At 44.4% G+C, this 11,378-nt stretch overlaps 1 protein-coding gene across 1 annotated transcript in view; it reads left to right on the top strand.

The window, feature by feature from the left end:
- The first annotated feature begins 1,141 nt into the window (after positions 1–1,141).
- CCDC80 (coiled-coil domain containing 80) overlaps positions 1,142–11,378 on the top strand; it is a 36,907-nt gene continuing 26,670 nt past the window's right edge. The window contains exons 1-2 of the mRNA XM_023213185.2: positions 1,142–2,082; positions 2,494–4,382. Of these exons, the coding sequence (XP_023068953.2) occupies positions 2,505–4,382 (1,878 nt within the window). The 5' untranslated portion in view covers positions 1,142–2,082; positions 2,494–2,504. The remainder of the gene's footprint in view (positions 2,083–2,493; positions 4,383–11,378) is intronic.

Here is an 11,378-nt window from a genome sequence, read left to right as displayed (position 1 = left end):
TAAGGATAGCGTAGGATGCATTAGGAAATTATGAGAAAGGAAGTAACATCTAGGGCCCTCCAACTTAGCACAAGGCCAGGTTGGTCAGCCCAACAGGTGAATGCCATGAAGGCTGCAATCTATGACTCCAGTGGACAGAGGGTCTCTGCCTGAAGCCCACTTTTGTTATTGTCCTCACAAGTGTCTGAGAGAATGCCACAGCAGGGCCAGCCATCCTTCTTGGTACCCCTGGGAGTTTAAGGTGTGGCCTGGCAGCTCTACAGTTAACCTCTATACAGGACTTTCTCAGTTCCATGCTTGTAGCTTATGTGAAAAAAAGTCAAACGTGACCAGGGCCAGATGGGGCTGATCAAGGCGTAACAACTAGGGATGAAGTTTGATCCAGTGAGGGACGCTATTAGCATGACCGAGCTTGCAAGGAGGTTTCTGAGAACCCTGGCTTGCCACTGTTGGTGGCAGTTAATAGTGACCTGGAAGGTCAGCTTGCCCAGCATGGCCAGAAGAAATATCCATGTAACCTGAGGCCCCTTCCTTCTCCACTGGCAGAATCCTTATGGCAGACTCAGGAGGTAGAAGCCCAAAGCTGCCTCACGCTCTCTTTTGGCTACTTCTATGGATTGCCGAAAGCCCTTCAGACATCTAAAGTCTCTGCAGAGGAACATATTGCACTACACACACACACACACACACACACACACACACAAAATCAATGACTCGGGACCTCCAAGGAAGCCCTTAGTCTACCATCTGCAGCCAGAGCTTTGAAGCTAGAGATCATAATGCCCATTCCCTGATGTAATAGTCAACTGCAATCTCGACTTGCAGCCATTGCCTGCATTTCTAACCTTTTACCAGCTTCCTTCCATGCCGAGGAGAAACTAAGACCAAGAACAGAGTAATATGATCCCCAATTAGCATAAAATAAAAACAACCTAGTCATGTTTTCCGTGGGGTTTTCCAACCTCAAACTAAAAGCACAAAACAGGGAGAAAGATATAAAAATATACACATGGGACTATAAATACATATATACTGTCTGTGTCTGCACAACCAAGCACCCTGACCCAAATGAGTATCTGTCTCTAAGAAAAGCATGTAGCCTGATGCAGAAATCTGAGAATTTTCTCCTTCCAAAGTGCAGTGTAAGAACAGACTGGAAGAGAAGGTACCCCGATGACTTGGTTTGGAAGGGGTTAAGTCACCAGTCATCCTATTCTAGAGTGATTTATGATGATGTGTGGAGTTTCAAAACTTTCCCCCACCCCAAAGAACAGCCCTCTCCCTCCTCACTGAGTCCACTCCGAACGTGCTGAAATGGGAAGGAGGCGGTGTTTTGCTGATCTGTTAAATTCTTAGTGAAGTTTCCTTGATTTCCAGTGGCTGCTGTTGTTAGAGTTTGGTTTGGAGCAAAACTGAGGTAGTCCTAACATTTCTGGGACTGAATCCAGGCAAGAGAAAGAAGAAAGAGAAGAAGAAAAAGAGGAGGAAAAAGGTAGGGAGAAATAAAGGGAGGAGAGAAGCATAGGGAAAGAAAAAAGTCCTTTTTCGACATCACATTCCTGTGTTTTCCCTCAGCCTGGAAAACATATTAATCCCAGTCCTTTTACGCCCGGAAACAAAGAGACTAAGCCAGACTGTGGGGGAAAGGGAGATAAGAAGGATCCTGGAACTTTAAAGAGGGAAAGAGTGAGATTCAGAAATCACCAGGACTGGACTTTAAGGGACGTCCTGTGTCGGCACAAGGGACTGGCACACACAGACACACAAGACCAAGGAGAAACTGCAGACAAATGGAGATACAAAGACTTATAAGGACAGCTCCTTTCACCTCATCCTACTTGTCCAGAAGGTAAAAAGACACAGCCAGAAAGAAAAGGAATCGGCTCAGCTCTCGGATCAGGACGGGCTGTGGATCTGTGGCGGCACTCTGAAAGCTGGAGCTACAGCACACCCCTTTTGTATTGCTCACTCTCGGAAAAGAGAGGGCTTGGAGGAAAAGTAGTTCATCTAGGAAACTGTCCTGGGAACCAAACTTCTGATTTCTTTTGCAACCATCTGCATTCCATCTCTATGAGCCACCATGTAAGTGTGTAATCCTTTCTGTCTTTGGTGTGTTTATTTGTTTCTTTGTCACTTATTTTGAAGGAATGAAATGTGAATGTTGTCATAATTAATATGCCAGTTTGCATTTTCTTTAGAGCATCCAGAGCCTTGGTTGAAATAGTGCAAGCATGCTGACTAGGAAACTGAATTGGATTTCCTGCTTAATGAAACTGTCTCTGTTAAACACTAACAAATTATAGGGGCTTGAAAGTAATAGAATCTCATCCCATTTTCCATCTCCTGACCTTCCTCCTTCTTCTCTAACCACCCTTTTCCCCTCCCCTTGGCTGAGATGCAGAAAAAGAAAATGACCAGCTCTGTTTCCAGTTAAATAATTTTCTTTCTTTTTTCCCCCTCCCCTTTGCCTTACGACCTCGGTGCATCGCAAAGTGGATTACACAATGACATGGAGAATGGGACCCCGTTTCACTATGCTGTTGGCCATGTGGCTCGTGTGTGGATCAGAACCCCACCCCCACGCCACGATCAGAGACAGCCATGGAGGGCGGAAAGTGCCTTTGGTTTCTCCGGACAGCAGTAGGCCAGCTCGGTTTCTGAGGCACACTGGGAGGTCTCGTGGAATTGAGAGATCCACTCTGGAACAACCAAACCTTCAGCCTCTCCAGAGAAGGAGGAGTGTGCCCGTGTTGAGACTAGCTCGCCCAGCGGAGCCGCCAGCCCGCGCGGACGTCAATGGGGCCCCCATGAGACCTGAGCAAAGACCAGCAGCCAGGAGCTCTCCGCGTGAGATGATCAGAGATGAGGGGTCCTCAGCTCGGTCAAGAATGTTGCGTTTCCCTTCGGGATCCAGCTCTCCCAACATCCTTGCTAGCTTTGCAGGGAAGAACAGAGTGTGGGTCATCTCAGCCCCTCATGCCTCGGAAGGCTACTACCGCCTCATGATGAGCCTGCTGAAGGACGACGTGTACTGTGAGCTGGCGGAGAGGCATATCCAACAGATAGTGCTCTTCCACCAGGCAGGCGAGGAAGGAGGCAAGGTGAGAAGGATCACCAGTGAGGGCCAGATCCTGGAGCAGCCCCTGGACCCCAGCCTCATCCCTAAGCTGATGAGCTTCCTGAAGCTGGAGAAGGGCAAGTTTGGCATGGTGCTGCTGAAGAAGACGCTGCAGGTGGAGGAGCGCTACCCATACCCGGTTAGGCTGGAAGCCATGTATGAGGTCATCGACCAAGGCCCCATCCGTAGGATCGAGAAGATCAGGCAGAAGGGCTTTGTCCAGAAATGTAAGGCCGCTGGTGTAGAGGGCCAGGTGGTGGAGGAGGGGAATGATGGTGGAGGTGGAGCAGGAAGGCCGAGCCTGGGGAGCGAGAAGAAGAAAGAGGATCCCAGGAGAGCACAAGTACCACCAACCAGAGAGAGTCGGGTGAAGATCCTGAGAAAACTGGCCGCCACTACACCAGCTTTGCCCCCACTTCCCTCAACCCCCAGGGCCACCACCCTTCCTCCTGCCCCAGCCACAACAGTTACTCGGTCCACGTCCCGGGCGGTAACAGTTGCTGCAAGACCTATGACCACCACTGCCTTTCCCACCACGCAGAGGCCCTGGACCCCCTCACCCTCCCACAGGCCTCCTACCACCACTGAGGTGACCACTGCCAGGAGACCCTCACTTTCAGAGAATCTTTACCCTCCATCTCGGAAGGATCAGCACAGGGAGAGGCCACAGACAACCAGGAGACCCAGCAAGGCCACCGGCTTGGAGAGCTCCACAGATGCCCCTCCCACCACCGTTTCAGAGCCCAGCACAAGGGCTGCTGGCCCAGGCCGTTTCCGGGACAACCGCATGGACAGGCGGGAGCATGGCCATCGAGACCCAAATGTGGTGCCAGGTCCTCCCAAGCCAGCAAAGGAGAAACCTCCCAAAAAGAAGGCCCAGGACAAAATTCTTAGTAATGAGTATGAGGAGAAGTATGACCTCAGCCGGCCTACTGCTTCTCAGCTGGAGGAGGAGCTGCAGGTGGGGAATGTTCCCCTTAAAAAAGCAAAGGAGTCTAAAAAGCATGAAAAGCTTGAGAAACCTGAGAAGGAGAAGAAAAAAAAGATGAAGAATGAGAATGCAGACAAGTTACTTAAGAGTGAAAAGCAAATGAAGAAGTCTGAGAAAAAGAGCAAGCAAGAGAAAGAGAAGAGCAAGAAGAAAAAAGGAGGTAAAACAGAACAGGATGGCTATCAGAAACCCACCAACAAACACTTCACGCAGAGTCCCAAGAAGTCAGTGGCCGACCTGCTGGGGTCCTTTGAAGGCAAACGAAGGCTCCTTGTAAGTAGCCTTCTCCTTGGCATTGTTCTATGGGCTGAGGCAGGGCATATTAACGTCTGTCTTACTAGTTATATAAAAATCATATTGCTAGATGCCAGACTGTGGCTGAACCTGTACTGTGTCAAGAAGCTCAGAAGTCTGGCAAAAGAGGGCAGCAGGCCAATAGCTCCTTCTGGTTTAGTGCCCTACGAAGTTCCGCTCACACAACTCATGGCCTTGTGGCACAAAGTCAATGGCTGGGGGACCCTACACATGAGCCCAGGAGAACACCTGTAGTCAGATTCTTCCAGACCTGTAGGGACCCTTCCCCAATTTCTACCACTCTCTTCCAAGGGATATTTCTGGACAGAGCTCCCTTTTACCAAGTCCAAAGGATGAAAAGAATGATGAAATTCCTAAAAGGAAGTGCACTGACTTCACTCACATCTTATTAAAAGGGTTTCTGTCTGTCTGACTTAGGAACTAGAATCATGTCTATGGGACAATAGCAGAGGTCCCCTCTTTCCCTAATTAGGTCTATATCAACACTGGAGTGCTCAAAGAGGAAAGGAAGACAGCTTGGGTGGGGAGTGGGGATGACTGGGAGTAGGGAAGGGTCCTAGTTAATGTGACCCTCATGGATCCTTTTAAAATGAGCTACCAGAAATCTTCTCCCCTTAAAGCCTACCTCTCCCATCCCTGTCCAACTACTAGGAAGAGCCAAAGGGTGGAATGTGAGGAACTGAGTTAATTGCTTCAATTTCCGCTACTCTAGAGATACACCTGAATTTGAAATCTAGATGTCAGTTTCTCTGGGGGCTCTGTAAAATGTGTATGTGTATGTGCATGTGCCTATGCACCAGTGTGTGAAAAAGGAGACAAGCTGTCCCTACTTGCCCTTGGTCTGTGGTTCTGAGTGCCACTCGTGTTGAGTAAGTCACAGATGCATCTCAGCAACCCTCTCTTTTGGCCATCACTTGCCACCACCAAACGAGGGCTTTGGGCAGGAATGAGCCAAATAAAAGGGCAGATTTTATCAGTGATGTGCAAATGACTCCTTCTCCTCTTCATGTCTTCTCTTTCCCTCTTACTGCCCCTCCAAAATTTCTTTTTTTTTTTTTTTTTTTGAGACGGAGTCTCGCTCTGTCGCCCGTGCTGGAGTGCAGTGGCCGGATCTCAGCTCACTGCAAGCTCCGCCTCCCGGGTTTACGCCATTCTCCTGCCTCAGCCTCCCGAGTAGCTGGGACTACAGGCGCCCACCGCCTCGCCCGGCTAGTTTTTTGTATTTTTTAGTAGAGACGGGGTTTCACCGTGTTAGCCAGGATGGTCTCGATCGCCTGACCTCGTGATCCGCCCGTCTCGGCCTCCCAAAGTGCTGGGATTACAGGCATGAGCCACCGCGCCCGGCCCCCTCCAAAATTTCTACCCCTGGCTCTTAAGGCTAGCTTTTTACTCCAGGCTGTCAAGGAGGAAAAGGATATTGTTGCCATTAATCCTGGGTAAAAGATCAGTAAATTGATGTTGGGTGGTGTGAGTCAGGAATGATTTTTTCAGATGCCTGGGTGAGAGAATCAACTCATGCCGTTGAGGGCAGCACCCATCCTCCTGAAGGCACAAGGTGACTGCACACCCTGCATTTCCCCCACCAAAAGAAACAGGCTCTCTTTTCTCAAGGCATTTCTTAGAGAATCTTTTAGGTTTTCCAAGCTAACCTAAGTTTCGGTTAATGATCTGGGCAGAGGAACTCTGGTGCCCATTTATCATATGTTGTTTCAGAAAGTTTAAATGTGCATTTGAAATATTACTCAGAGCAAAGTTCTTTGTGATGTTTATCATGAGTGGGACATATCGCAAATTCTCTTAGCTGTTTACATTGATAGTAGGTCTGTGTATTAGAGCAAAACCTAGCTCTGGTTGATTCTAAGGATTTATTTGTATGCCTCTGTGTGTTTTGTTATATATTTTCCGTATATTGGTGCAATATCTAACCAGAGCCTTAACGTGTCTATGTAAACTTAGGTTATCAGGTGATAGGCCGCTTAGATATTCTCAGAGTACATATATTTAAATGGAAATGTTCCCATTAGAACAAAAAAGAAATCAGATTTCAGAGTAAAACTCTACCTGATACTTGAATGTCTGTTAGGGAGCCCCTGGGGGCAAACTGCTCTCTTTGGGGCATGGGAAAGCATTAGTGGTTTGCTCCAATGCTCTCCTCCTGAGTATCTACAACTTTATCCAACCCATTGAAGTACATCACCCAACTCTGTTCATTTAGCCAACAGGGCAGGCAAAATGTTCCTCATGGTCAGGTTTAAAAAAAGAAAATCACGGGTAAAATGTCAGGATTGTAATTGTGCACCCATCTGGCAAATATTTCCCATTGCGGCCAGCTTGTGAGTCAAAAGAAAAGAGTTTTCATAGTGTATTCCTGATATTAGTCATACTTTTCATTTCTCCCTCCTTTTCCCCACTCCTTTAGTTGGGGATCTGAAAGCCCAGCTGGGCCATTCCTGCTTTTAACGGTATCCCTGCTTATAAATTTCTAGCAAATGAAACTCAAATGACAGCTTCTGCTGATGTCATGTGAAGCAAAACAGAAACCAGCTGGAATTGCTCCTGGCAGTGTTGGTTCTTTGGGCTAGTGAGAGAACCAGGTTTGTTATTAGAAAGAAAATACTAACAGAAGGCTTTTCAGACTTTTGATCCTATGTGTGCCCAGCTGGTGATCATATCAGAAATGTGTCTTCTGAAGAGCTAATGATGTCTAAAGTAAGAATGGATTAGAAAAGACCAAATGAAATAAACATGCTACCAAAGCAAAAGATGGAGAGAAAAGAAGTTTTCACCAGAGAGGAGACCAATGGGTGAAAAACATTGTTGGTGCAGTTTAGCCTTTTCCACTCACTTTTCCCATCAAACTTGGCTAATGTTACTCAGGAAGCTCAGTGATTCAATCACTATTCATTAAGGCTTAGCACTCTCAAGCTATTTAAGTATGGCTGAGAACAACTACCTCCAACTGGCCTTAACTTAACCCAGTAAACTCCAACTGAAAGCAGGTTTACATTCCATGAAATTTTGTGCAGGACTTTCAGCTCATCTTCTCAGCTTTTCAGTAACCTGGTACTTAACTACCATTTATTGCAAACCCTAAGTGCTTTGTCCTTATTTATACCATTCTTTAGATGTGGACATATCACATAACTGCTACTTAACAATTACAGAAACACTAACAGCAATGGTGTAGGTCCCAGGTGGATGGCTTCCTAGAGGCCTTCACGGGAGCTGCAGGTGGAGCCAGGTGTCCTATTTTTAGACTAGCGTTCACTCTTTCAAACCTCCTGCCTCTAAACCTGTTGATGAAGAAGGGCACATCCTGCAAGGTACTTTGCCGAGACTGTGTGGTTTAATTCTCGAAACAATCCCTCAATGAATGATTTATTAACCCCTTTCTACACAAGAGAAAACAGAACCCAAGATATATAGCTAATATGTGGTGAAGTCAGAATTAGAACTCAGATCTGTTTGATTTGAAAGCTCAAATTCAGGCCAATCTCCCTTTCTGATTTCTTTTGAATATGAACTTCCTGTGGGATATGCCATAAAGTGAAGGGGAAACTGAGGAATGATCTTGCCAGTTAATAAATATGAATTTTAAAAATTAATACATATGAATACAAATAAATTTAAAAATTCATTTTCAACCTTGAGTCACCCAGATAAGTGGTAAAGGATTGCTAAGCACAAATGTGGAGTTTCTGCCTTTAACACACAGCTAGTCCTCTGCACTCAATTCTCTGGCTTTCCAGACAGTCAGTCAAAAACAATAGATTGGATTCCAGTTAACCTAATCCTTCAAACTGCTTGGTGTCAGTTTGAGGTGGACGATAGTGAGAGTATAGGTAATCTTATCACCAAAGCATTGCGCTATGGGGAGTATAGCTGACAAGCCATCACTCTGCGCTCTGAGATCTATTCACTTGTCAATGAACAAGGGACCTCAAATGCTGAATTGAATGAATTCAAGTGCAAGTTTAAGAATTCTTTGGTGACCGAATCTCCTGTAATTCAAGTGGGTTAGTATTTCCAACCTTACTTCAGACATCTGTGTATTGGGACAACAATCTACTTATTTGGTTTAATTTTAGGAAAGGATTTAAGGTTTCCTACTGTACTAAGGCAGACTATTAGCTTGAAAGTTATTTTTCAGAATCCTGTAAAAAAAAAAAAAAAAAAACTCTAGTGTTTTGAGCACTAACACAGTATTTTGAATAATCTGAGTCTTAAAATACCTTCCCTCTAGCTTTTTTTCTATTGCTGTTTGCTCTCTTTACTTATGCAAACAGGCTTCCTTATCCTCTGAGGCTCATTGAGCCAACACACCAGTTGGAACAGAAGCATGAAAAAGAAATACAACACAGTTTTAAATTCGTGATACATGCCCTGATTTATTGCTATCAAACTGGAAAGAGGCCAAGTGACAGAAAATAGTGTTTACTGAGGAGCTCTAAGCTGCTCTTTTTAGGAAGAGGGGACTGGAAATGGTTCCCATTTTAAGCACTGTCTGAAATACTGCCAAACTAGAAAGTAAATGGGATGGAGATGTCAAAACATAGGGAAAGAGTCCCTGAAATGGGTTCAGATGGTCAGTCTTCTCTAAAAGTTGCAAACTTGAGGAGCAGACTAAACGTAAGGGAGTTTTTACCAACTGGTAAAGTTGTAGCCTGCATCTAGACACTCACAACAACCAGGGGACCCCTTTGTTCCTGAGTCCCTCTCCTCTCCTCCGACTGGGGTGATCTATATAACCTGAGGAGTACCGGCCAGCATTTATGCCCCCACCATCTGCAGGACGGTAATAGAGTCTGAGGAACTTACATTCTGCCTGTGGCGATGTGACCGTTCTATAGTAAATTAAGGAAATACTTAAATTCCAAGTGGGCAGGGCAGACAATAAGAGCAGTAATTAAAAAGAAGAAGTGATAGAAAAGACTTTCCTGCGTGCTAGAAAAGACTTTAAGGAGGATAGTGCATTGAAAGAAAGAATCAGATTTAGAGAAGGGAGGGGACAGGTTTCTGAGGTAGGGGGAGTGACATGGGCACAGACAGAGGAAGGACTGTGGGTGAATTATTCAGAGGTGACATACCTGTATGTGCTTGGGGACCACATATTTATTTACTAAGAATAAATCAACCTGTAATAAGTTCATGTTATGTACTTATAAAGATACACATATATATTTACTTTTGCTCAGATCTCACAACCTGATGAGGTTGGCAGGAAAGTTGTTTCATTGTAACAATGACAATGCTGAGCTTCAGAAGATTAAGTGGATTTATTCAGGCTACAGGCTAGCCGGGGGCTGAACTAGGACTGAAATGACAACCCCCTGACTTTGACTGCAGTTATTCTTTCTCTGTGCCTCTCTGCCCAAGATTCCTTTCATTTCCTAATTTAGACTGGGTCTGGCTCTAGGGGGTAAAGAGGTCAGGTAAGGGAGGTATAGGAGGACATTAGCAAAAGAGAGCCCGGGATCAGAACGTGGAGGGCGGGAAGTTAGGGAATGAGTCCTGCAAAACGAATGTCACCCCACTGGTGGTTAAAGGCATTCTTGGGCAAAGGGTCTGCAGTGAAAATAAATATCAGAGGCTCTTATTTATTTAAATGAGATTCCCACTGGGTATCCATGGCCTCTCGTCACTATGTATAGAGCCATGTGGGAGAATTTACCACATAGGGGAAGATAAGGTTCTGTGTGATTACATACTGTCTGATATTCTTAGTATACACAAGGAGGAGAAGACTAGAGGAGGGTTGAGGACTCTTAAAATCCTGTCATACCATGGTCTGTCCACAGATTGTAAGGGTCTATGGCAAAGTATGGGATGAATGAAATGGAATCTATGTATGAATTTGAAGTTACAGAAACAGGTAATTTTCTGTCATCTAACATCTAAGCAGCTTTGCCCTAGAAACTCCTCTAAATATATTCTAAATATGTGCTTATCCTTAATTTAGAATAGGGAGTCCAAAACTATTAACAGTAAGTCCCTTTCTCTTACCTTTGTTTTTACTGTTTTGTGTTTTTACTTAAACATTCATTTTATTTATTTCAGAATAGTGTGTTTTTGAGCACAAAACAGTCAGAAAAAAAGACCTAAAATATACCAACTTAAAGTAAAACTTCGGTATCTGGGCTCCCATCAAAATCTGAAGAAATATTTTCAGATGCCATAAAGCTAATTAAAAACAAACAAAGTAACTAAAAATACCGTCACCACATCTTTTTGTAGCTGCCTTAAATCTTGTTTTAAAGCTAAGTGTGAATCAGTGAATAAATCTGGAGAAATTTTGTTTTTCCCCTTGAAAAATTATGTTCCGAAACAAACATTTCCTACCCAGAATGTCCACATGAGCAGGCATAGAAACACAGGAAAAATAAACTAAAGCATGTCTATTTAAAATTAATTATGATCTGAAAAACAAAACAAAACAAAAACTTCATCCCAGAAAACCTTTGTTAATGTTCCATTCAAAGGCTATTGAACACATTTAATTTCCTTAAGGGAGAGTATTTTGTCATGCGGAGAGAATTTAGAAGGGAAAGCCTGCAGGCAGCAATATAGACATCTCTGATAGAGAAAAATAAACTGCAAGATCAAGCTGAGACCAGATTTGTTAACCATTTTTGATAAAATATTTGGAAGAGGTACACAGCCTGGTGACTTGCCCTCTGAAAAATGCCAATAGTCATAAACTTCAGAAATATTTTATAAGGTTAGGTGGATAAATAGAAAATTGGTTGAAAATTTGAATTTAGTCAAATGCAAGAAAATTGGCTGATACATTTGTATTTAGTCAAATGTAAAAAGTTGTTTATAGGAAAATGATTTATAGAGGCTTGCTTCTGAGCTTAGTGATGACACAACAAAGGGCAAATAGACAGTGTTCATTGCAGACATCAGCCTGGTGATCTATTTGGGATCAAAGATCTCAGTAAAGACCTGGTCATC

This window comes from Piliocolobus tephrosceles, chromosome 2 (genome assembly GCF_002776525.5).
Source record: "Piliocolobus tephrosceles isolate RC106 chromosome 2, ASM277652v3, whole genome shotgun sequence".
In the NCBI taxonomy this organism is placed as follows: domain Eukaryota; kingdom Metazoa; phylum Chordata; class Mammalia; order Primates; family Cercopithecidae; genus Piliocolobus; species Piliocolobus tephrosceles.
The sequence above is the reverse complement of the archived record's forward strand: the minus strand, read 5'-3'. Positions and strand labels throughout refer to the sequence as shown.